Here is a 26382-nt window from a genome sequence, read left to right as displayed (position 1 = left end):
GTTTTGCATCAGTACAAATTTATTTGTATTGCAACCAAGCACAATCAAAGACTCAATTTGGAAGGAGTACAAATATATAAAGTGCAAAACCTGTCCAAAAAGTATTTACACTATTTTATATGCATCAAAATATAAATTGTTATAGGGTATAGTTTCTTGGTTGATTTAGGCCCAAAGCCTGGCCCGGCCCGGCCCATGGTCACCCTATGTATAAGAAGATTACAATCCATCGGAGGCTTTTAAGTGTCTACAAATATAGCTGTAGACCATGAATCTATTCTGTAAAGCCCTAAAGCCCTTAACGAGCATCCCTCCCCTGAACAAATACAAGCTTCTAGTTGTTCTCTAGTTCATAGTTTCATACCCTCCTTTAACACTTCCACCTCTCGATCGTTTTCGCGAAGAAGCATCGAAGATGTCTCTGAGGGTTCTTAATCCCAATGCAGAAGTTCTCAACAAATCTGCAGCACTCCACATGAACATCAATGCCGCCAAGGGCTTGCAAGATGTTCTCAGGACTAATCTCGGACCCAAGGGCACCATCAAGATGTAAGACTTCTTCTTCCTCATATTCAATTTGTCACTATCACTGTCAGCACAACCATTGACGTTCTCTTTGATCTCTGTTTATATTCAATTATTCAATCATCCTGCAGGCTTGTCGGAGGGGCTGGAGATATCAAACTTACCAAAGACGGCAACACTCTCTTGAAGGAAATGGTTAGCTCTTCAAGAACCCTATTTTTTTGTATTTGATCTCACATTTTGATTTTCATCAGATGTTTGCATTGTTTGATTGAATGTTTGAGCATGATTTATCGTTCGAACTTGTTTTGAAAACCAGAGTTTTAACTCTCAACTTCCCTGTTTATAATGTCATGCTGTTTCTCCTTCTCTTTTGTTGGCGTGCTTGTTCGTCCATTGATGTTTTGCATTTGGTAGTTATAATGTTTTGCTTATGGCATTTAGCAAATTCAAAATCCGACGGCTATCATGATTGCAAGAACTGCTGTTGCCCAAGATGATGCCAGTGGTGATGGTACAACTTCTACAGTGATTTTCATCGGCGAGCTTATGAAACAATCTGAGCGATACATTGATGAAGGTTAGTAGCACCGATAAGGATTTTTTTGTAATGAGTTTAGTGCTCAGATATAAAAGAAGAAAATTTTAAGAAGAAATAGTGACGCACGAAATTAAACCCTATATATAAACCTTAGCACGGGCAGTGATTCGACCCATGTCATAGTCTTCCCACTTGGATTACCAGTCCCTGGTTAGGTGCTGCTGCCAGCAGGGTTTAGTTCCAATTGTATTTCTGTTAATTCTTTTTTGTTTTTGAAGTGTATAACTATATATTGTGTAGTTTCTCGAGTGCGCAAACTAATGTTTCATTTGAAACCAATTTGTTAGTGTTCGGTGCCTGTTAGATTGATAACAGTCAAGGAAGAGAGAGAGAAGAGAGAAGGAGAGAAAGAGAGAAAGGAGAAGAGCAGAAGAGAAACAAGGAGAAAAGATTCTGGTTTGAATGAGAGAAAAAGTTCACTCCCCCATTTGGCTAGATGTATTTTATATCACTAAAATAATGTGAAAAAGTCACATATGCCCCTACTTAAGTTAGGGACATTAAATCTAACATAAACTTACACATCAGCACCTAAACACAAGTACAAAGACAAAATTACCCCTACATACTCGACACTAACACTCCCCTTTAAGTTGGAGAGTATATATTATATAATCCTAGCTTGTTACATATGTAGTCCACTTTCCCCCGATTCAACCCTTTAGTAAACCAATCTGCCCACTGGTTCCCTGTGTTGACATATGTAGTGTCTATCACTCCACTCAACAACTTCTCTCTAACAAAGTGACAATCAACCTCTATGTATTGGGTTCTCTCATGAAACATCGGATTAGAGGAAATGTGAACTGTAGCTTGATTGTCACAATAGAGCTTCATTGGAGTATCAACAGTGTATCCCATCTCCTATAGAAGGTTCCTTAGTCACACTAATCCACAAGTAGTATGTGCCGTAGTTATATATTCTGCCTTTGCACTGCTTCTTGCTTTTCCATGTCACCAGATTCCACTAATTCTGTATATCAAACCACGACTAGGAGCCCCCTTTAAATACCTCACAATCCTTATAACCACATCCCAATGTGGGACCAGAGGTTTCTGCATGAATTGACTTACCACACTAACTGTGAATGAAATGTCTAGCCGAGTGATGGTTAGGTAGTTCAGTTTACCTACCAGCCGCCGATATCTGCTAGGGTCTTCAAACACTGCACCCATATCACTGCTCAACTTAGTGTTTGTTTCCATAGGAGTTTTAGCTGGTTTAGCACCTAACAAACCTGTTTCTTCAAGTAAATCAAGAGCATATTTCCTCTGACACAAGTTAATACTATGCTTGGACCTTGCTACTTCTATCCCCAAGAAATACTTCAATTTACCAAGGTCCTTTGTTTGAAAATGTTCCTGTAGAAAGATCTTCAACCTGTCAATGCCCATTTTGTCATTCCCGGTAATGACAATATCATCTACATACACCACTAATAGGATCTTCCCTGCCTGAGAGTCATGACTGAAGACGGAATGGTCAACTTGGCACTCTTTCATACCAAACTTCTTTTCTACCTCACTAAATCTGCCAAATCATGCTCGAGGAGACTGTTTAAGCCCATAAATGGCCTTTAGTAGTCGACACCTTACCATCCTCCCCCTGAGCAACAAATCCTGGTGGTTGCCCCATATAGACCTCCTCGAGCAGATCACCATGCAAGAAGGCATTCTTGATATCAAGTTGATAGAGGGGCTAATCATACATTGCAGCAAGAGAAATCACAACACAGACTAAACCAATCTTAGCAACCGGGGAGAAAGTCTCTATGTAATCAATACCATAGGTTTGGGAATGCCCTTTGGCAACCAATCTAGCTTTCAGTTGCTCTATACTACCATTAGGTAAGTACTTAACCGTATATACCCACTTACAGCCAACAACCTGCTTACTAGGAGGAAGAGTGGTGAGTTCCCATGTATGATTATGAGCCAGAGCTGAGAGTTCTTCTTCCATCGCACGAAACCATCTTGGAGAGGCAAGGGCTTCCTGGACATCCTTAGGTATAACAACAGAGGATAGCAAAGAGATAAATTGGCGATGGGAAGTGGAAAGGTGAGTTAGTGAAACCTAATTAGAAATAGGATGAAGGGTGCAATTGCGCTTACCTTTCTGCAAGGCAATGGGAAGATCAAGATCAAATACTGGGGTCGAGGCTGGTGTGGTAATAGATGCTGGATCTGTTGACGATGATGAAGTTGGAGGAGGTGCCGGTACATGTGGGCGATGTATATACACGTGATGGATCGGTGGTCGTTCAACAAGTGGTGGCACCGGAGGCAAAGACTTGGGCATTGTGGGAACAAGAGGAACAAAATCCACAACTGGAAGAGGAAGGGGAGGAGGTGATGGGGAGGAAGAAACATCACTGGACCCCAAGAAGAATGGAGTAGTCTCAAAGAAAGTAACGTCAACAGATACAAAGGAACGTCGAGATCTAGGGTCATAACACTTATACCCTTTCAGTCTGGGAATAGCCAAGGAAGATGCACTTAATAGACCGTGCATCTAACTTGTCCATTCCTAACCCTAGATTATGAACAAAACAAACACATCCAAAAACTCGAGGAGAGAGAGGAAACAGAGACAAGATAGGAAACAATGTGGTGAATGGGGAATGACCATCAAGGATAGACGTGGGCATTCGGTTAACCAAGAAGTAGGAAGTAAGCGATGCATCACTCCCAAAAGATTTGGGAACATTCATGTGATGCATGAGGGATCAAGCTATTTCCAAGAGGTGATGATTCTTTCTCTCAGCCACCCCATTTTATTGTGGGGTGTAGGTACATGTAGTCTGATGGATAATGCCATGTCGGTCTTGGTAGTCCTGAAATGATGAAGAGAGATATTCACATCCATTATCAGAATGAAAAATTTTAATGTGAACACCAAATTGGTTGCGAATCTCAACACAAAACTTTTGGAAAATGATAAACAATTCACTTCTTTCTTTCATTAAATAGAGCCACGCCATCCTTGAATAATCATCAACAAAAATGACAAAATATTTATATCCATTTTATGACATCACTTTATAAGGACCCCAAAAATCTGAATGAACAAAGGAAAAGGGACTCAATACATGATTATCAACTCTATGACTAAATGGAATATAATGATGTTTCCCCAACTGACACAACTCACAATCCAAAACAAAAAATGACTCAATGGAGGAACCAAAGACTTCAGATCTTTCAGTGAAGGATGACCAAATCGGCAGTGCCACTGGAGAGGAGAGGGACGATTGGAGAGCTGTTGACGTACTTCCACCACCATCAAGATAATACAATCCATCAGCTTCATGTCCTCCACCAATCTTCATCATCGTCTTGAGATTCTAAAAAACACACGAAGAGGGGTAAAAGGTAATGGAGCAATTAAGAGACTTGGTCAACTTACTAACAGACATAAGATTAAAAGGAAATTTAGGGACATACAAAACTAAGGATATGGATACAGGGTCCAGATCAACATTACCAACACCACAAATGGAGGATGTAGAACTATTAGCAAGGGTAACAGATTGTGATGTTGAGCAATGAGAGAGGGAAGAAAACACATATGGAGTTCCAGTCATGTGATCAGAGGCTCTAGAATCAATAATCCAGGGATGGGGTGTGGATGCCAGACAAGCCATACCTGAGATGTGGCCTGTACTAACCTCTCATACTCGTCACGGGGAATACTCATCATCTCCTTCCCAGCGACATCTGTGGATGTAGGAGGTACCTGATCGACTAAATGGCTCTCCTGTCTAAAACTACTGTCATTGGTCACGGCATGATTGGCCCAAGTTGGAGGTGGACTATGCAAGTCATAGCAATAATTGATGGTATGTTCATCCATACCATAGTGTGCACACCTCCTTGGACCCGAGCTATGTCCTCTGGCATGGGCTCCCCCTGAATCTTGACCTCTAGTACGATCACCACCACGGTTATATGTAGGTCCACTACCACCACTCCGGCCATATGCCGATCCACTACTATGGCCAGACTAAGCTCCCCAAGCTCCACCTCTAATACCACGGCCTCTGGATACTGCTATCTATCGGAAATATTAGGGTTCTCGATAGATCCAATGGAAATCCTCTTAAGTCGAACAAACAACTCTTCTAAGGAAGGGAGAGCTGAACCTCCTAGCATCTGAGCCTGCACTGGTTCATATTCAGACTTCAACCCCACCAAAAACCGAGTCACATCAAGTTGTTTTCTCTGTTGTTGCTGAATTTTGGCATCAGAAGTGAGGGGGTGATAAACATTCAATTCATTACGAATGTTTCTTATACTAGCATAGTACTTCTTAAGACTCTGATTACCCTGTTGTAGATTAAAGTATTCCTGGTACAACTGATATACTCTGGTTGTGTTGTTTTGACCTGAATACAACTTCTTAGCATGGTCCCACACTTCTTTGGCTGTATCAAGGAACATGAAATTTACACTAATCTTGGGTTCCAAACTATTCCATAACCATGCGATGATCTGTGCATCTGCCTGCTCCCAATCATCATATTTAGGAGAATCGGTGGAAGGTTTTTCATCCCTTATGTGCTTCACCTTCTTCTTTGCCTTAAGAAAGGCTTCTACAGATTTGGCCCAAGTTACATAATTTTCTCCATTCAGCTTAATGGAGGTCATTTGAATATTCAGGTAGTCAGTAGGGACCATCACACTAATCTTGCTATCACTATTGTCTTCCATTGCTGAATTTGGCAAACTGCACACTAGATCACACTACACCCTGATTTCAGCACTTACTACTGCTGCAAATTGCACTCTTTACACCACAAACCCAACTCCACAACTGCCTGAAACTTCCCAACACTGTTTGAGGAACACCCCCCCTTCAAATCACACTGGAGGGTTCACAAACCCTAGCACACTACAATCTGAAATCCCACCATACAGTCTGAAATAGACTTCTCATTTGATTCACACAAAAAAAATATGCATAAAACCTCTTACCTGATCACTGAAAATCAGATCACACAAGACACCCACTGCACCATACGAATCAGCCCTCTTCTCTTCGTCGATTAGGGGAGGGCTTTTTAGAAACTGCAGCAACCGACCACAAACTCCACAACTGGAGGCATAGAAATCTCCAAGGGAAGAGGGCGATCACTCTTTTTCAGCCCTGCCCCTTGTCTCTAGCTGATGGCGAAGAAAATAAGAGAAAATCCTTGTCTGGATGCGCAGATTACAGAATTCTGGGCAGATCCGATTTGCTCAGTTTAGCACTGATACCATGCTAGTGTTTGGTCTGCCTGTTAGACTGATAACAGTCAAGGAAGAGAGAGAGAAGAGAGAAGGAGAGAAAGGAGGAGCAGAAGAGAAACAAGGAGAAAAGATTCTGGTTCGAATGAGAGAAAAAGTTTACTCCCCCATTCGGGCAGATGTATTTTATATTACTAAAATAATGTGGAAAAGTCATATATGCCCCTACTTAAGTTAGGGACATTAAATCTAACATAAACTTACACATCAGCACCTAAACACAAGCACAAAGACAGAATTACCCCTACATACTCGACACTAACACAATTAAAATAAGGAAACACAATTTTTAATCAATGCCATTCCTTGAGGCTAGGACAATTACAGAAATCATCCAGATTTTTTTTTAATTGGTTTCAACCAATGTAGTTATTTATTAACAAATCCTTAATTGCTTATAAGGAAGCACATAGGTTGTTTTGAATTAAATTATAAATAAATTTATGGCAATTTCTTTTTCCTCCCAGCCTTTTCATGAGATATTTAGATTAAATCATCATTGTTCCAGGGATGCATCCACGTGTACTGGTTGATGGTTTTGAGGTTGCAAAGCGAGCAACCCTCCAATTCCTTGAGAAATTTAAAACCCCTGTTGCGATGGGCAATGAACCTGATAAAGAGATTCTTAAAATGGTAGCAAGAACAACACTTAGAACAAAGGTATATTCACTTAATCTACCTCTTATTTCTTGCTGCTTATATTATAAGGAATCCTCCCATTTTTGATTCTTTCCAACCTGTTCTCCTGTATAGTTGTACGAGGCATTGGCAGATCAGTTGACTGAGATAGTTGCTAATGCGGTGAGTACCTTATTTAGTGTATTTTCTATGCATTTTGAGTTCACACTCCTCTTGTCAAGATTTATCTTGAGTGATGAGGGTATGTGAAATAACTTTCTTTAGCATCCTTTCTGAATTAAGTCCATCTTTTTGCACATCTTTGAGACAGTCAATTGCCAAAATTTATTATGTTCGTGCTTAATGAAGCATGTCTTGTATATGAACAGGTTCTCTGTATTCGCAAGCCTGAGGAGCCTATTGATCTATTTATGGTAGAAATTATGCACATGCGCCATAAATTTGATGTTGACACGCGCTTGGTAAGTTTATCCCATTTTTTCTTGAATATGTTCTTCATATACAAGTAACATTTGTCCATTTAAACTGATTTCATGAATTTTAGTTTAGGGGTTGTGGCATGATTATACATTCTGAGCAGTGTTTCAACAGCATGACTTGATTCCCGAAGTCCTGAGGATGCCACTGTAGAATTAGGGCTATGTGGTTAAACAAGGGATGTGTTTTAATAGTTTTATGACATTGGTGCATACAATTAGGACTGAAGAGGCGCTTTGTATAGGGAGTTGGGTCACTTGTTACAAGGTAGCATGTTGGTTGTTAGAAAGTAGAAATAACAAATTTATAAAATGTGTTTAGAAGAGCTGTTGATGTTGATATGGATGATTGGTAAAACTGGAGTGGTGTGCAAAAGTAGAAACAAGCATAGTGGTGATGCTGATGACAGTTGTTTCGTTAGGCATGACAGTGTTGATATAATGATATATGAGTGGGTGTGGATCAAACTAGCAGGATTGAGGAGGATCTTGTCCGTGGAATTAGAGTAGGATGGCCAAAATTGAGGAGTGTGCATCTAGAGTCCTATGTGATGGGAGAATACACAGGCTTAAAGGAAAGTTTTACAGAACAGATTCATCAAAGAAAGGAAAGTTTTATAGAACAGTCATATAGGTCCAACCCTATTGTATGGAGCTAAGTGTGGGCAGTCAAGAAACAATATTTAAAAAATGAGTGTAGCAGAAATACAAATGTTTAGATGATTGAGTAGGCAAACTAGAAACAAACTTATTCAAAGGAACCTTGGAGTAGCTCCAATAGGGTGATAAGATGAGAAAAAGTAGATTAAGATGGTTTTGTCACCACGCAATGACCACCCTGCTCTAAGTATGGCGCTGTGACAGCTATCATCTTATTTGAGATTCACTACTTATGTGGTAAATCTGATTTGGGTTTCCTATTTAATTTAGGAAATTAAATCAAGTATAATTGTACTTGCTGACCTATTTCATCTAAATGAATGAGACCTGCACATTGAAAGTCTTTATGGTGAGTCTTTTGTTTGAATTAGTGAACTGAATTAGAAAGGTTAGTATATGCAGACAAGACCATCTACAATGCCGGGCAGACCAAAAAGGACATGGGTTAAAGTAGCAAGAAATGATTTAGGCTGTGTTTTGTAGTGTGGAATCTCCATGGACCAATTGGCTTCAAAACATGATATTGCCTGTTTGTTGATGTTCATTTGAGGATGCAGCATGTTTTGAAACCCTCCATGAATGACTTCAAAACACAAAATATTACATAGTCTCATCCATGGTAAACTCTATTAGATCCAACCATGCAATTGTGGATTGGTGATGCCACATTGCCACCTACAGTTTTATTGTTTTGGTGTGGTTTCAACCACACTACAAGTCCCAAAACATTCACTTCTGGTTGCCTGTTTTAAAACATGCCACATAAAATGCAACAGAGTGCCTCATGGGGTATGCCCTGGTTCAAACCATGTGGTCTTAACCACATCACACCACAGTGGGGCCCAGTGGTTGACACCACACCACACCTCAAAGAGACTGCACTAATAACTAATGACCACCTCCTTAAAGGCCCATAATTTAACGATGGACATGGCGCTGAACAGAGCAGAATGGAAGAACATGATTTGTGTAGTCTACCGTATATAGTTGGGTTTAGACTTAGTTGTGTTGTGTTGTCAACCTAAGACTTCTGTTATAGATAGATAACAAGAAAATATACATAAAAAAATTCAAAGATATATTTATAAAAAAACCAAAGATATGAGGGGGCAAAGAAAACATGACCACAAATACAAAATAAACAACACAATTATTAAGGGTGGCCTAGGTGCTGCTCTGCATTTGCTGCCAAAGGCATTTCGTAGCTGGAGAGTAGCCACATCTGCAGCCAAATAGCGGATCTAGTGGAATGAAGTGTTCAGTTTGTAATTAAGATGCTGTATATTGAATTCTGTATGAAATATATTTCTATTAGTTCACTTTCTGTGAATGGTTCTATAATTCTCTAAAGTAATTATGAGATGATGAAGACAAGGATCTGTACACACAAATAAATTTTTGTATTCTCTTGTGAAGTATATTCATCTTGAAACGCCTTTTCCCACTTAGGTTGAAGGCCTTGTCCTTGATCATGGCTCTAGGCATCCTGATATGAAACGACGGGCAGAAAATTGTTACATCTTGACATGCAATGTATCATTGGAGTATGAGAAGAGGTAACACGTTCATGACACATTTGATTTATGTTTTATTTTTATTATCACAGCTAGCAGCACCTAATTTGGGAAAAGTGAATGCTTTATATGGACTTGGAGTGTAACTAATGCTTCCTGCCTCTCAGTGAAATAAATGCAGGCTTTTTCTACTCAAACGCAGAGCAAAGGGAGGCAATGGTTGCTGCTGAAAGACGACAAGTTGATGAGAGAGTTCAAAAGATCATTGATCTGAAAAATAAGGTATATGTATTACAAAAGCAGATGTTTATTTACATGATATTCTTAATAGAGCTTCAGTTTTATGTATGGCATGTTAAATATTACTTTGATTTCTTTTGTGCAGGTTTGCTCAGGTAATGATAATAACTTTGTTGTAATCAACCAAAAGGGGATTGATCCTCCATCATTGGACCTTCTTGCTAGAGCTGGGGTTAGTTACACATACTTATTCTGCTTTTTTGACATGTGAAAGTAGTGATCATGTTCGGAACATATGATGGATTTACCTATATATAAAAAAAAAGCATAGGATGGAGTTAATTTTCTGATTACGTCAAGCTGGGGTTACCAGTAGGCTGTAGGTATTACATTTGTAGGACTCCAAGAAGGGAGCATTGTTTCCTGATCTTTACTGCAAGAATGTGTTGTTACAAGTAGTTCCCACTTTTTGATAATGTTGGTCGCTCTTTTCTTTTATTAGTTGCAAAATGTAATAGGTTAAGATTGTGTTTACTACTTTCCTGATATTTACTGCAAGAATATGCTGTTACAAGTAGTTCCCCCCTTTTGATAATGTTGAAGTAGTGGGGTGAATAATTACTTGTTTCCTGATTTAATTGAATACGATTTTCATTAAAGTAGTGGGGTGAGCACCTTTAGCACTTCTCAACTCATCCTAGTAGTCAAGGTGGTCTAATCACTAAAGGTCACACTGCCATACGTCTCATGTGGTTGAATAATTACTTTAACACTTTGCCTGACTTAACTGCCTAGGTGAGTGAGGCACTTGTTTGTAGCTACACTTGACAACCCACTATCCTACACAAAAGGACTTGAGTCAAACCTATACACCCACAATAAAAATCACTGGGATTAAGATAAGCAAGATTTCTCCTAGTAATATTTTCAATTTTTTTTAAAAGAAAGTAAAGTAAATTTTATTAGAACAGAACCAATTTACAGAGTACAAGAGGCCCCAAAACCATAAATCTGGGGACCAAGAAGCCATAAAACAATACAATTAGAAACTGCCAGCATTCAGCTGGGCTGCCAATACCCTTGGTGGAACCCCTAAAGCAACATCACTCCAAGAGATTAGTTTTCCAACAATACAGGACAATAGCTGATCCACAGTTTTGTGTTTATCCTGGAAAATTCTTCTGTTTCTTTCAGCCCAAATGGTGCTAATTACAGCCACAGGAATTGAGAACCAGACACTTTTTTCTAACTTAGACAAGCCTCTCTGGTCCCAGCACCACAAAAGGTCCAGAACAGTTGCAGGCATGACCCATGATAGCTGCCTAGAGGAGAGGAAGTGGTTCCAAATTTTATCGGAGATGGGACGATGCAGAATCAGGTGGCTGCTGTCCTCCTCCCCTTGATTACAGAACACACAGGAAGAATCCTGCAGCTGCATACTTCTCTCCAGATTTTTCTTGGTAAGACACTTATCCAGAGCCACAGCCCAGATCAAAGCATTAAGCTTTAAAGGGACAGTCTGGTTCCAGACTTTATCTGCTGGGAAATCAGCCAGATTGATCAGTTGAAAGGATCCTGGCAAATGAAGTAACAGGAACAGACCATCTGTGCTCTATGATCAAACCCAAGAATCTTCTTCTGATAAATCCAGAGACTGATTAGATAACATCTCCAACAGCCCTGAAACTTGATCTAGTTCCCAGTCCTGGAAATGCCTTCTGAAAGAGGGGCCCCAAGGCCCAAAGGAAAGTGTTGTCTCTAACCTCATAGCTGTCAGCAACCAAGGCTTCTTGGTTTTCTGCCATTAGTACATCACATATCCTTCCAGAATTGAATCCTCCTGCCATTCCCCAACTTTACCGAAAGACCATTATTCAATAAAGGGAATACTTCCATGGTTTTCTTCCAAATCGAGCACTCAAGAGAGGTCATGGTGTTGGTAGTAACCCAGTCCCCAATATCTGGGTTATACTTGGCTGCAATTAATCTCCTCCACCCGGCTTCCTCTTTCTCTGCCAAATCTCCAAATCCATTTGCCCAAAAGAGCTTTATTGAAGACCTTCATTTTTCTGATCCTTAGTCCACCTTTGTCTTTTCGAGCACAAACTTGATCCCAGCTAACCAAGTGAATCTTCTTCTCTTCTTCCCACCCTTTCCATAAAAATCCCTCTGCTTTTTGGCATTGGGAAGAGAAACAGAAAATAGGAAGGAAGATTTGATAAAGCACTCTTGAGTAGAGTAATTCTTCCCCCCAGAGAGAGATATTTGGTCTTCCAACCTGCCAGTTTCCTTTCTAACCTCTCCACCATCGGCTCCCAAATCAGAGAGGAGGTGCATTTAGCCCCCAGAGGAAGACCAAGATAAGTAGTTGGAAGGAATCCAACTTGGCAGGCAAGCACCTCTGTCAGGTTTTCCATATTTTCCACCTTTCCCACTGGAATTAACCTGCTCTTGACCAAGTTGACTTTCATGCCTGAGACTACTTCAAACCAGCACAACACCCCAAGAAGCACCCAATTGCTCCAAATTAGCATCAATGAAGCATAGGGTATCATTAGCAACTTGAAGCAATTGTACCTTTTCTCCACCCGGAGTAACTTCAAAACCTTGCCATAGGCCCTATTCTCCCACCCTGTTCACAAAGGCAGAGCAAACCTCAGTCACACAAATGAATAGAAGAGAGAGGGGGTCTCCTTGCCGAAGACCTCTAGAACTCTTGAAGAAGCCAGCCAACTGACCATTAACCAAGACTGAAAATTTTGGAGAAGTGGTGCATATTTTAATCCAATTTCTCCATTTTTGTCCGAAATTCATTCTTTCCAGTACAAAATCCAAGCATCTCCAATTCAAGTGATTGTAGGCCTTTTCCAAGTCTAACTTGGACAGCAGCCCAGGTTTTCCTTCCCCTTTCCTTGAATCAATCGGTTCATTAGCCACTAGAACATTGTCCAGCATTTGTCTTCCCCCACAAAAGCGAATTGAATCTTGGCTATCATCGAGTTAAGAACCTTCTTCATTCTTTCAGCCAAAACTTTGGCCAGGATCTTATAGAAGCTGTTCAACAAGCTTATAGGTCTGAAATCCCTCATATTTGTAGCTTCTTCCACCTTCGGAATCAAGGATATGAAAGTAGCATTCAGACTTCTTTCAAGGGCAGCATTAGAATGGAAATCCTGAAACACTTTAAGAAGGTCCACTTTAACTACCTCCCAACACTTATAAAAAATGTTTGTGAGACCATCCTGCCCTGGTGACTTATCCACTTCTAGTTTTTTAATCACTTGCCTTACTTCTTCCTCTGAAAATGGAGCTTCCAACTCTCTTTGTTGTGCTGCTGATAGTTTACTGAAAGGCAGATCTAGGGGGAGAGGTCTCCTTTTCCAACTCTCCTTGAACTAATCTGAGAAGTAGCGGGTATCAATGTTTTTTAACTCAGTCCAAGATTCTCCACTTCTAGTTTTTTAATCACTTGCCTTACTTCTTCCTCTGAAAATGGAGCTTCCAACTCTCCTTGCGCTGGTGACTTATCCACTTCTAGTTTTTTAATCACTTGCCTTACTTCTTCCTCTGAAAATGGAGCTTCCAACTCTCTTTGTTGTGCTGCTGATGTTTACTGAAAGGCAGATCTAGGGGGAGAGGTCTCCTTTTCCAACTCTCCTTGAACTAATCTGAGAAGTAGCGGGTATCTATGTTTTTTAACTCAGTCCAAGATTCTCCCACCTGGCCATCAAACTCCAGCTTTTCGGTATGGTTGATTCTTTTCCTTGCATTTACCATCTTGTGAAAGAAGTCAGAGTTTCTATCCCCTGCCTTCAGCCAGCTGATTTTTGATATTTGCCTCCATTTTCAGCTCATCCCTGTATGCTAGATTATCAAATACCAGTTTTGCTTCAGACCTTTTGTTCCCTATCTTCTTCAAGTAATGGACCATTCTCCTTGGCCAAGTCTATTTCTTTGATCAGATCGAGGCAAATTCTCTTTCCAGATTCTGTCTGATCTCTAAATTCCTGCTTCCAAGATTTAAGATAATCTTTAATTGAACTTAACTTCTTTGCCAAGATATAAAAGCTAGAACCCTCAAATTCTAATTCTGTCTACTTTGAAGAAAGTAAAGGCACTAGGTTCTCTTCTTCAAACCAAGCATTCTCCATCTTGAAAGGACATTTTCTGGATCCCTGACCTCCACAACTCAGCTGAATTGGAGTATGATCAGAAACAGGCCTCAGAAGGGCCACATGCTTCACTTGCTGACAGGTATCTTCCCAATCCGATGTGATTAGAAATCTGTCTAGTTTAACCAGAGCTGGGTTCTCTTGATTATTTGTCCAGGTGTATTAACCTCCTAAGCAAGTTATATTTTCAAATTTGCATAAAGTTTTTAGGTGTATAATTTTTCTGACTACTCTAGGTTTTGTGCATTCTATGTGGTTTGCCTTTTTTGAAATCCTATTTGGGCTTCTTATCTTTTTTTGGTACGATAGGTGGTTTCTATGCAAGGTTCAAAATATCAATGCACCCAATACACATGAACCTTGTATATCGGGTGTTTCCAAGTTACACAAACCTTTATTTTTTTCTTTGGCTTTTTTTCAAAGGTATACAGGGGAAGTATCAGCCTTAGGCCTAGCCACCTCCCTGAAATTAATTGCCAAACCCCCAAAATATATATTATTTAGGCGTATTGGGGTGCTACTGGAACAATGCGATACGCCCGATCCCTGATATGTGATGAAATTTTGAACCTTGGTTCTGTGTTGTTTTTGTCCATCTTTATTCTTCTTAGGAACCAGAATAAATGTCTCTTTAGTCAATACATTGGACTTTTTTATCCGAGTATATGACAAACTAAATTATTGATATTAATCATATTTTGAAATCCACTTGCTTTTCTTGGTGAGCCTTCTTTCTTCTTTTTCCTTTTTGTTTTATTATATACATTTTACTTTCTCTTTCATTTTAATTTATTAGTTTATTGGCAATAGAAAAATGAAAATTCCTAGTTGTATTACTTCTATCAACAACTTTTTGTTTCTATAGATAGTTGCACTACGTAGAGCTAAGAGGAGAAACATGGAGCGACTAGTCCTGGCCTGTGGTGGGGAGGCTGTAAATTCTGTTGATGATTTGACTCCAGATTGTCTTGGCTGGGCTGGATTAGTTTATGAGCATATCCTTGGGGAAGAGAAATATACATTTGTGGAGAATGTTAAGAACCCTTACTCTTGTACAATTCTAATAAAAGGTATTTGGAGGATTCATTTCTTTTCCCTTCTATGCACTTTTGTCTTGCTGTCTTGCATATCCTAATGAAGTGGCATGGTACATTGCATACAAACAAACCTTTTTTGAATTAAAACATGATGTGCAATATAGGGTTATTGCCACTAATTTTTCATTGGTTTTTGGCTCTTAATAGAGATTTAGAGACAATATTTAATTTTATGGTTGTATTCACAAGTTTCATATTGCTTGACAAATTTTGACATTAATGGAAGAATGAACTAATACCATGGAGTTGAGTCCTTTGACAAGGACCTTAAAATCAGATATCATGCATGGAGTGAAGAAAGGAAATGTAATCTGTGAAATTTGCACATCTTGGTGATAAAATAGCTTAAAGAATATGGATAGTGATGGTAATGGATAAAATAGCTTAAAGAACCAGCATAGGAGAATCCTCTACTCTCTTGCAAAAGAGGAACAAAGATGGTAATATTACCTATCAAGCGAGATAAAACTTTTGCTTTGAGTTGTTTCAGAAGATCGTTGGGATAAAGTTAAATACTCCCTCTTCAATATGTTGAAGAATTCCATGGTTAGGAGTCATTATTAACAGTTTGGTTGCATCTAATCTGAAATAGAAAAAAAGGAAACGATAGATGAAGAGAAGTATTACAGTTGTCAGAGGAGATGTGAGGGAAGGAGGGAGGTAGGGGTGCAAGTCAGGTACCCGATTTGAAGATTTTAACAAAACCCCAACCTGAGTGGCTAAGCCCACCCAGCATGTATGTTGATTGAAGTCTAACAAATAAGAAAATAAAAAGAAACTAGTATATAAAACCCACCAAAATGAATATTTTAGTTAAATATCTATTTAAATTATTATTATAATATTAAAAACAAAGAATTTTAAAGTGTTTCATAGTGGCATGTAAAAAATAGGTAGGCGATTAAGCGAGGCAACCGTGCATGGGCGCCTTGTTGCCTAGGCGTTGCCTTGACAACTATGCCTCCCTCCCCAAGAAATTGCACCATATGTCTGTTCAATCTCTAACTCTAGCGGGTATGGGTGGGAAGGTTGGGTAATTTACTTTTTATCAAGGTTAGAGTCCCTTTGCCTTTCAAACATAATTTTTCTTCCATGCAGCAGTGGTGGGCTTAGAAGGGCAGAATAAGAAAATTCAGATTTGAAAAGATGGGGAATGAATAAGAGTTGTAGATTTGTATACCTCGATAGGAGAATATAGGGGAAAAAACAAGTTTCCAATCTGTAAATAGAGACAGATTAGAAGACAGGAGAAAGGAGAGGAAGACTTCACAAAGTAACTTATTTTAATATTTTTTCCATAATCAAATTTAGTCATAGACTCGGTGAATTTACAAAACACATGTTTTTATATTTTAAGCTCAGTTTGAGAAGAGTACAAATACAAATATGTACAGTGCAAAGCCATGTATGTTGTATTCTAAACTTGTATTTGCACTGTAGATTTTTGTATTTTTAATCTTCCCAATCTGAGAGGAAGAAGGATTCACCAGCCCACTTTCCTACTTAAAATGAGACTCAAAGAAATAGAAAACCTAAATTTAATCTCTTCGTCCATTGATATTCTGATTCTCTTGATCTTGTTGGATGGATAACTCAAAAACCTTCAGGAGACAACAAAATCAAGTAAAATAGACAAATTTTGACCTTTGAAAAAGGGTCCTAAACAAAAGTGACATGTTCCAAATCAAGGTTGAAGTCAAATGATCGACCCAGTGTTTTAAAAGCAATGAGTCCAAGGCACAATGTGAGTTTTGTGCCTGAACAAAGTGACACACCTTTTCTGAAAAAAATGGAAAGGAAAATATACAAGAATATGCATTTCTAAATTTTTTTTTTGGAAAAGGTAAAGTAATATTTATTGAGAATGAAATACACACTGGAGGCTGAGATCAGTCCCAAAACAGGCTGACTGATCTAAACAGCGATTACACAAGCCATGAAGACAAGGAAAAAAATACATCTGATACATTACAGTTTCTAAAATCTGCCACCACAGAACCAGGAAATCAGTTTGCCCACTAACTTCTGGGTTAGGTCCTCCAGACTTAGAAACTTGTTGCTGAACACCCTACTATTCCTCTCGGTCCAGATACACCACATTACAGCACTTGGAATCATTTTCCATAAAGTCTCCTTTTTCTTGCTCCAGCCCACAATATGCCAGCAGCATAACAGCTCTTTTACTGGCCTCGGCATCACCCAACAAACCTTCAAGGACTTGAGGAGGTGGTTCCACAACTGAGCCGAGAACAGGCAGTGTAAACACAGATGATCAGTAGATTCAGCACTGCACCCACATAAGCTGCAAGGCTGGTCCAAAATCTGAATTCCCCTGCTTACAAGGTTCTCCTTGGAAAGGTGTTTGTTAAGAGCCATAGTCCAAACAAGGAAACTGGCTTTAGTCGGACTGATAGGATTCCACACTTGCTGAACTGGGAAATCAGGAATACCCCTCCTACCAAGCCTAGCCGCCAAAGATTTAACAGAGAATATCCTGTCAGGATTCCACTTCCAATGCCACTTATCCTCCATACTAAAGTCCATCTCTTGATGCTGGAGACAGGTCAAAAGATTCACTGCCTCATCCACCTCCCAATCAAAGAGATTTCTTCGGAAAGAGGGATTCCAAGGAACAGAACCACCAGAAATACTATAGCATTCAGCAACTGAGGCCTCTCGGTCTGAAGCACACTGGAAGATGAGAGGGAAGGACTCAGCAAGAGGAACATCTGAGCACCAAGGGTCCTTCCAGGATTTGATCCTATTACCATTACCAGCCCTGACTGAGATCCCCCTGGCCAACTCTGGAAAGTGCTTCATTATCCCCTTCCACAGAGAGTTACCCCAGTTAGGAGGGGGGTCCCTAGATCTCCAATTTCCCCAGCTCACACCATATTTGCTAGCTATGAGATATCTCCACCTAGCATTCGATTCTACAGCAAATCTCCAAATCCATTTACATAGGAGGGCAGAGTTAAAATATTTCAGCTTCCTTATACCTAACCCCCCTTCAGATTTGGGGAGACAGACTTGTTCCCAACTCACCAAGTGCACTTTTTTCTCCTCCTCCCAGCCTCTCCAAAGGAAATTCCGTCGAAGCTTTTCAATTTGATTTGCCACCTTCTTAGGAATAGAGAAAAGAGATAGGAAGTAGGTAGGCAAATTGGAGAGAGTACTCTTAATCAGAGTCACCCTCCCCCCAAAAGAAAGGTATGCAATTCTAAATTCTAAAAGAAATAACAATACTTTAAAAATCATATTTTTGATGTGTTGTTGTAGTTATGGCTGCTGGAATTTCAGTAGTTACAACAATATAAATGCTATTGAAATAAATGATTCCTAGAACCTTAGACATTTGAAGTAGGCCCAAAAGATTGATTGGAAATTTTCATAATTTAAAGGGAAGATACAGACCATTGAAACGTGTGCAAGCAAAACATAATAAAAATTATTGTCTTTTATTTATATGATTTTTATTGTCTTTAATGCACACATAAAATTAAATAGTTATATGATTCTCATGCCTTATTTGATGTTCCAGGACCTAATGACCATACGATTGCTCAGATTAAGGATGCTGTTCGCGATGGTCTGAGAGCGGTCAAGAATACAATTGAGGACGAAGCAGTTATATTGGTGAGCTTTCATCTTTCAATTTCCTGTAATGTTTTAATCACACTTGACCTCTATGCTTCAAAGTCACATTGAAATCACTGCCTATAAGCCAAGAACCTGACGAACTGCTTCTCAGTTCATTGAGTTCCTCCCACAATAAAGGCTTTAGAGAAGAGTCAGTGGGACCATACACAGAAGTTATGACAATAGAAATATCCAAATGCAAGCCAAAGAGCTTCATCAAGATGGAAAACATACCTTCCTTTTTGTCCATCAATCTAAAAGAAGAATTATTCTAGATGATTGCTATACCACCTGTTGCATTCACTGCCAGAATGTAAAGCCAGTCACAAGGTTGAAAGCCCCATACACTTTGAATAACTGGGAAATCCACCCTTTGTAGTTTTGTCTCTTGCAATAACAATACATCTGGATTCTTGTCTTTTATGAAATCTGCAACCATCATCCTCCTTCCAGAAGCTAAGCCCCTGACGCTCCAAGTTAACAGTTAATACCTTGGTGCTCTCAACCATCAACGATTGGCAGATCTGCTTTTCCTTCCCAAACTGCCTGCTCCCTCATTCAGTAGTCAAGAATACAATTGAGGACGAAGCAGTTATATTGGTGAGCTTTCATCTTTCAATTTCCTGTAATGTTTTAATCACACTTGACCTCTATGCTTCAAAGTCACATTGAAATCACTGCCTATAAGCCAAGGACCTGACCAACTGCTTCTCAGTTCATTGAGTTCCTCCCACAATAAAGGCTTTAGAGAAGAGTCAGTGGGACCATACACAGAAGTTATGACAATAGAAATATCCAAATGCAAGCCAAAGAGCTTCATCAAGATGGAAAACATACCTTCCTTTTTGTCCATCAATCTAAAAGAAGAATTATTCTAGATGATTGCTATACCACCTGTTGCATTCACTGCCAGAATGTAAAGCCAGTCACAAGGTTGAAAGTCCCATACACTTTGAATAACTGGGAAATCCACCCTTTGTAGTTTTGTCTCTTGCAATAACAATACATTTGGATTCTTGTCTTTTATGAAATCTGCAACCACCATCCTCCTTCCAGAAGCTAAGCCCCTGACGCTCCAAGTTAACAGTTAATACCTTGTGCTCTCAACCATCAACGATTGGCAGATCTGCTTTTCCTTCCCAAACTGCCTGCTCCCTCATTCAGTAGTCCCTAAGCCTACCTTAAAAGTTCCTTCAAAACTTAAACAATTAACAATCAGATACCTGTTCTCCAAGGCAACCAAAAGAGCTTTCGTTTCTTCTTCCATTCCCTTTATTGACACCCCCAGAAACTCTCCAAAACTTAACAGTTTAGACAAAACCCACTAAGGGACCTCATTATCTTGTAGCTACCTCAGCTGAATCATTCGAGGAGGTGTTTCCTCTGCCTGCAGATTCCTCATCGCAGCCAGTGGTTCTAGGCCTGTCTCATTTTGGCTACCATTTTGTCCTTCTGGGAAGGCTTCGATGTCGCGTTCCCCTACCTCTGTACCCATAGCTACCAATGCTTTTTGCAAATTCGACCCGACAACTAATGAAGGAGTGGTTTTTGTCCTCTCTGGTTCCCTAGTGAGGTCTTGTGGAGAACTTGGGCTCGGTTGATTGTGATCTCCCTTCATCTGTCATTGCTACCTCTGATTCCTTGTCACCTCTCCTTGATGTCTCGGCCCCCCGGGATGAGCTGGTTGATGACGACAACGATGATCAAACCTCCCTTGCAGGAATCTTGCCTTTTCCTTGAGTGGGAGCAGGTGGGGACTGAATCCCGCTTTCCAAAATTCTTGTCGCACTTGGAAAACTGACTAGACTCACCTTATCTAGTCCCCGTCTTCTGTTCCTTAGGCCTGGCCCTGGCGTTGCTGACTCTAACCTGCTGGGTCGGATCCACTACCATGAATGCCCAAACTAGATTTAACCCGCACCGCTACTGAATCCATGAGGTTGTTTAATAAACTTTCATCAAACACCTTGTGATTTTCCCTGTTTGAAATTTGGGAAGGACCATTTTGAAATTCAAATCTTGACCTTGAGCCTTGATCATTGGATTTGGTGGGGGATCCAAGGGATTTTTTTTTGGCCACGTTGGCCTTTCTTCCTTCTGCTGACCAAACACCAACTCCTATTGTCTCCCTCTTCACCGGCTGGGGAGACTCCCACAGCTTCTTTATCCAGTATTCCTGGTGGAGGATTAATCAAATCAAATTTTTTCTCTTCCATCTTCTTTCTTACCTCTTCTTCTATTGGCCACCCTGCCAGCCTCTACTGAGCCAGCTATTCTCCCACAACTATTGCCTCCCGGAAGTCCTCTGGAATTGCAAGTTTTTCTGCTTTATCTCCGGTCATAGGGTAACTACATACTACATTCAAGGCCTCACTGTCCATCACGTTCACTGTTGGAGGTGGGACTCCTAACCATTTCACCTTTAAACACGCATTCAGTGGACCAACAATACTCAGATTCATCCACCACCAAGAAACCTCCGCAGAGATCCAATCCTCTGTACAATTTCGGAGCTCAACAAATCAAGAGGGAGACCAAAAACACAGATGCAAAGATGACGAGGGACGCCTAATGCCTTCGACCAAGTTTCGTATCTCTCCAACCAGGGTTCTAAATGAAGGAACACCCCATAGAAATTTCTAGACCTCATGTGCAGATTCTTAGCCTCTCTGCTGGTTATTGGAGGATAAATAGCCACCATTTATCATTCATATGTCTCACCCCTACTGCTTGGATTGATTGACAAACCTCCTTTGCCCATTAGCTGATATCATTTCCATCTAAATCATCCCTGGTGAAGCATCCCACCAAACAACCATGAAGGGAAGTCCTTTCTTGAACTCCTTTCCCCTCTGCTTCCAAGAAAAAGTGGTGAAGGTTTGCCTTCAGTTGTGCAAGTTCCACCGGAAGCCCAAGCTCTCCAATCCCAATCTTGGCTATTACTGAAATACTGCCTGTGCCCTTTAGAGACAAGCTTCCCTACTTTCTAATTCTTTCCTTTCCTCTGTCTTGTCCCCTCTTTGTCTTCTCCTTGTAGGGAAGCTCCTCAATTCCTGTTCTTATTCCTTTGATTGAAACTCTGGCGACCATGGTGGCATGGCCTCCTGATCTTGTTAGGATGCAGTCCTGCATTCTACCTTCCATCTCTGTGCAGCTTTAAAAACAGAGTGACATCGTGGTTACTATTGGCCAGGACTTTCATGGTTACCATTGGCAGGAATTTAAAGGGGCAAACCACTTTTTATAAAAGTATTCTTATTATATAAAAGTACTTTTATATAAAAAGTCATTTTATAAAAATACTTTTATCAAAGTGCTTCCATATAAAGTACTTTTATAAAATGCACTTTCATAAAGCTTATAAAGATACTTTTACAAAAATACTTTTATATAAAAAGTACTTTTTTTATAAAGCACTCTGTTGGCTCTATTTGAACTTGTTTTATACTTTTATAAATAAATATTTTTATATAAAATGCTTTTATAAAATTATAAAAGTACTTTAATAAATGCAAATTGGCTGGATTCGATGTGTTCAATATATCTCGATGAGTCTCTCTCTCTCTCTCTCTCTCTCTCTCTTCAAACACACAGTTGGGAACAAGAGAATTAATCAAATCACAAGCAAAAGGCTGAAAGACTACTGGATTACAAGACATCTTTATTTTTGTGGGTTTATTTATTTATTTTACTTGGTTTGTGGTTCAGGGTGCAGGGGCTTTTGAAGTTGCAGCTAGACAGTATCTAGTCAATGAAGTAAAGAAAACTGTTCAAGGGGTAATATTTGGCCTTTTTCCTAATTCCATGTCCAGAAAAAAATGTTTTTTCTGATTGGTTCTTAGAAAATAAAACAGTTTTTGTGGTTTTCTTTTCTTAACATTGGTGGCATTTGTCATATTTGATCAGCGTGCACAACTTGGTGTGGAGGCATTTGCTGATGCCCTTCTTGTTGTTCCCAAGACATTGGCAGAGAACTCCGGCCTTGACACGCAAGATGTCATCATTGCACTTACGGTACAGTCCTATGGTGCTTAATCTGCTTTTCAAGAAGTGAAGATTCAAGTCAGCAGATCTGTAATCTATGTTTACTATCTTTGATGTCTTTTAGGGAGAGCATGACAGGGGGAACATTGTGGGGTTGAACCAGCATACAGGAGAGCCAATTGACCCCCAAATGGAGGGTATATTTGACAACTACTCTGTCAAGCGCCAAATCATTTACTCAGCGTATGTAAAACTAATTACTTCAAATCGGAACCTTTTTTTTTTTATGCATTTTCAACTTTAAGCCCATAACGGGTGATTCTTTGTTTTGCAGACCTGTTATTGCTTCCCAATTGCTACTGGTGGATGAAGTAATTCGTGCTGGTCGAAATACGAGGAAACCAAATTAGCTCCTACGTGCTTCTATTGCATATATTGACCTTTGGTTCCTGCCTTCCTGGACTGCTTCAGAATTGGAGTTTTGTCGTCCAAAAAGTTTTGCTGGATTCTTAATACAGGGTTGTCTTGGGATTTTGAAGTGGCTGTACAATGAATATTCCTTGGTCTTGTGTTTTCAGTAGTGTAACTTGTTTGCTTCAGTGTGTGGAGCTTCTTGTGAGAGCTTGCCTTGGTATTTGTCCTGTGGCCTTTGAACAAATTCCGACAACTGAGCGACAGATGGAAGCAATGAATGTAATTGTGATATATCCAAATGTTTTCTTCAATTTTCTTTATATTTTTTATAATTTTTAGCATTTTTATATTTTATATTTTTCTTATTTAATTATGATATCAAGAGTTGGCACATTTAACCTGAAAGGTTGAATTGTTGACCACAACCATATAGGAAAATAATTTCATTTTTAGGTTGGTTTTAAGTTGTATTTTTTATTTCCATCAATATAAAACATTAGTGAATTTTTCCATTTATCATATTTTTTTTGTGTTTTTATCATTTTTTTTAATTTTATTATTAAATTCTAACATCAAGGGTTGACACATTTGACCCAAAAGGTTGAATTGTTGACCCTAATTTATACTTATTTTATTTTTGTTTAATATGAATTTATATTTTATACTAATTTTTATTATTTAAAAATTGTTTTTCATTTCCAACATCAATAAAAACAATTATTATTTAAAATGATTATATGATTAATACAAAATATGAAATATGTACCCAATTTTTTTCTACATTTTTTATTTTATTTTTATAATTATTTGTCTTAAAAATTTTATTATTTAACTATAATATCATGTGGTGATCCTATTTGACTTAGATGGTTGAATTGCTTAACTATAACCAGGATGAAAAGTGGTTTCTTTTAGGTGGCTTTAAAAAGTATTGTTTACTAAGTATTGGATATAGATCTAATTGATAGGATTTATTAGTGAGAAAAATAGCTTAAATATAAGATTAAATGAGAGAGAATATATATTATTACCTTAAATATTAAACTTAATGAGAGAGAATTGAATGAGGTTAAACAAAATAGTTCAAATTACATCTTTTGGATGGAATTCAAAAATAGGGTTATTTTAGTCAAGAATAAGATTGGATGAATGATAATTGGTATTAATATCTTAAATATAAGATTTAATGAGAGGGGATTAAATGGGGTAAAAAGTAGTGGTTCAATTACATTTTCTTCTATCACAATTAGAGAGGGACCAATTTAAGAAATAAGGGTCATTTAGGCAAAGAAAAGTTCTACACTTTCATTTGTACTTTTAATAGTAGTATACATATAGATTTTTGATACAACTAATATTTATTGATTGCTCATTGAGTGTGCTTACAATGATGTCCCTACTAGACAAGGTTTTAAAAACTGACCTAGAAACGGAACCGTTCTAGCTATCGGTTTTTGGGTTGGTGGTTCGATCGTTTGGGTCTAATGACTTGGACAGTTTGCATATTAGGGCCAATATTTTATATGAGATTTGAGAAAGGAGAATTGGAGAAGAGATGTTGTTGGCTAAGAAAGGAAAAAAGAAAGAAAGAAAGAAAGGAAGAGAAAGGAAATGAAGGAGGGAAGAAGAAGAGGAGGAGGATGGTTCGATGCTCACCGACGATGATAATGGTGATAGTGACGGCAACAGACACGGATTTAAGTTCTCAAGTCTGAGATCTGAGATCTAAGATTTGAGTTCTCGGATCTCAAATCTTAGATTCTCTACAACCTCTATGATATTCTTCTTCTTCCTCAGATCTGAGATTTGAGTTCGTGTGTTTCTCTCCTAAAACTTTATACTACAAACCACTGTCCGGGTCAAACGAGTTGAGGGTTCGACCGCCTAAGTCAGCGATTCTCTGATGAAGTCAACAGTTTTTGACCCAGGAACAGATTAGAGGTGAAACAAAACCGATTGCTTGGATGTAGACCTGTTCATGGGCCAGGCGGCCCGTTGGGCCGACCTGGCCCGACCCGACCCCCAGATGGGCTTGAACAGGCTTTTTGGCCCGCAAGCTTAACCTTGGGCCAAAAAGCCCGGCTCGCATAAAATTTGAGCCGGGCTCAGACTTTGCCAAAATAGCCCGGCCCGACTTATAGTTAAACCTGAGTAAACCCGACCCAACCTATAGTTAAACCTAAGTAAAAACCCTATGTGATGTCCATTTGAATAATTTTTTTGATTTGTGAAGGTTGTTGATTCACTTGTAGGCCCATTACTCATTTAAATAGGGGAAAAATCTGAATTAAAATAGATAATGTCTATTTGAATAGGAAAAAATTTGATTTTCTTTTATTAGGTTGGGCTTCGGGCTTGGGCTCGGGCTTCGGGCTTTTTATCAGGGCCGGGCTCGAGCCCAAGTTCTAGGCCCGTTGGTCGGGCCGAGCTCGGGTTCGGGCTCAGGCCTATTATTTTTCTGTTAATGAATAGTAAAAGCCCGGCCTAGCCCATGAACGTCTACTTGGATGGTTTCTGGGCCAAACGGTCTGATTGTCCGAGTCAACCACGGTTCAAAAACATTGCTACTAGATCCAGACTCTAATTAATTTAAGGGTAAACCTACAGAAACTATATACCAAATGTTACTTTATTGAAAACCTGTTCTTAATGTGAGAGATTAAGAATTTTGTGAGTGTACCCATGTAGTTCATAATTGTAATAAAAAACTATTAAAACATGATTTCCTATGTACTTTATACTTAGTCATTTAATTCTTAAACTTAGTGTTATTAATGCATTTGTAGCATGGTTCAAAGCATCAATATGCGGTGATGTCGCAAATCAGACCCAGGTTGGACTTCCTTGTAAATGAATAGGGAAATTACAGCTGACTGAGCCGAGGAAGACTGCGTGGCATGAGCTTGGATGAGTTGTGATGTGGCACACTCCCATATGACTGAAGGGCTAACCTTGGTGCATGTTGCAATCCTCAAATGAGGTGGGGATTCGTGTTGAACACTGGCTGAGGCCCAACAACCACCAAAATCGATGCTAACTCTTTTAAGCATGGTTTTTAAAATCGATTTGGAGACCGAACTGGTCAGGGGTCTAATTACTGGGTCGAACAGTCTAATTGTTCGAACCAAACGTTTA

General features: G+C 39.3%; 1 protein-coding gene across 1 annotated transcript; it reads left to right on the top strand.

Annotated features, from left to right (window-relative positions):
- The first annotated feature begins 104 nt into the window (after positions 1–104).
- On the top strand, positions 105–23546 carry LOC148854772 (T-complex protein 1 subunit zeta 1-like). The gene is made up of 15 exons (XM_088983680.1): positions 105–549; positions 657–720; positions 970–1105; positions 6921–7072; positions 7166–7213; positions 7420–7512; positions 9637–9743; positions 9869–9983; positions 10087–10173; positions 14979–15183; positions 18752–18846; positions 22558–22626; positions 22756–22863; positions 22958–23076; positions 23168–23546. The coding sequence occupies exons 1-15, from the start codon at positions 416–418 to the stop codon at positions 23241–23243; spliced, it is 1608 nt and encodes a 535-aa protein (XP_088839806.1). The 5' UTR covers positions 105–415; the 3' UTR covers positions 23244–23546.
- Positions 23547–26382: the final 2836 nt, after the last annotated feature.

Source organism: Nelumbo lutea, chromosome 4, assembly GCF_056320005.1.
Source record: "Nelumbo lutea isolate HS-2025 chromosome 4, American lotus-T2T, whole genome shotgun sequence".
NCBI classification, from domain to species: Eukaryota; Viridiplantae; Streptophyta; class Magnoliopsida; order Proteales; family Nelumbonaceae; genus Nelumbo; species Nelumbo lutea.
Note: the sequence above shows the minus strand (reverse complement) of the source record. Positions and strands in the feature narration are given on the sequence as shown.

Coding starts and splice junctions, on each gene's coding strand:
- LOC148854772 (XM_088983680.1), top strand. CDS start 416: ATGTCTCTGAGGGTTCTTAATCCCAATGCAGAAGTTCTCAACAAATCT. Junction 7,073..7,165: donor GAACAACACTTAGAACAAAG/GTATATTCACTT, acceptor TCTCCTGTATAG/TTGTACGAGGCATTGGCAGA. Junction 10,174..14,978: donor ACCTTCTTGCTAGAGCTGGG/GTTAGTTACACA, acceptor TTGTTTCTATAG/ATAGTTGCACTACGTAGAGC.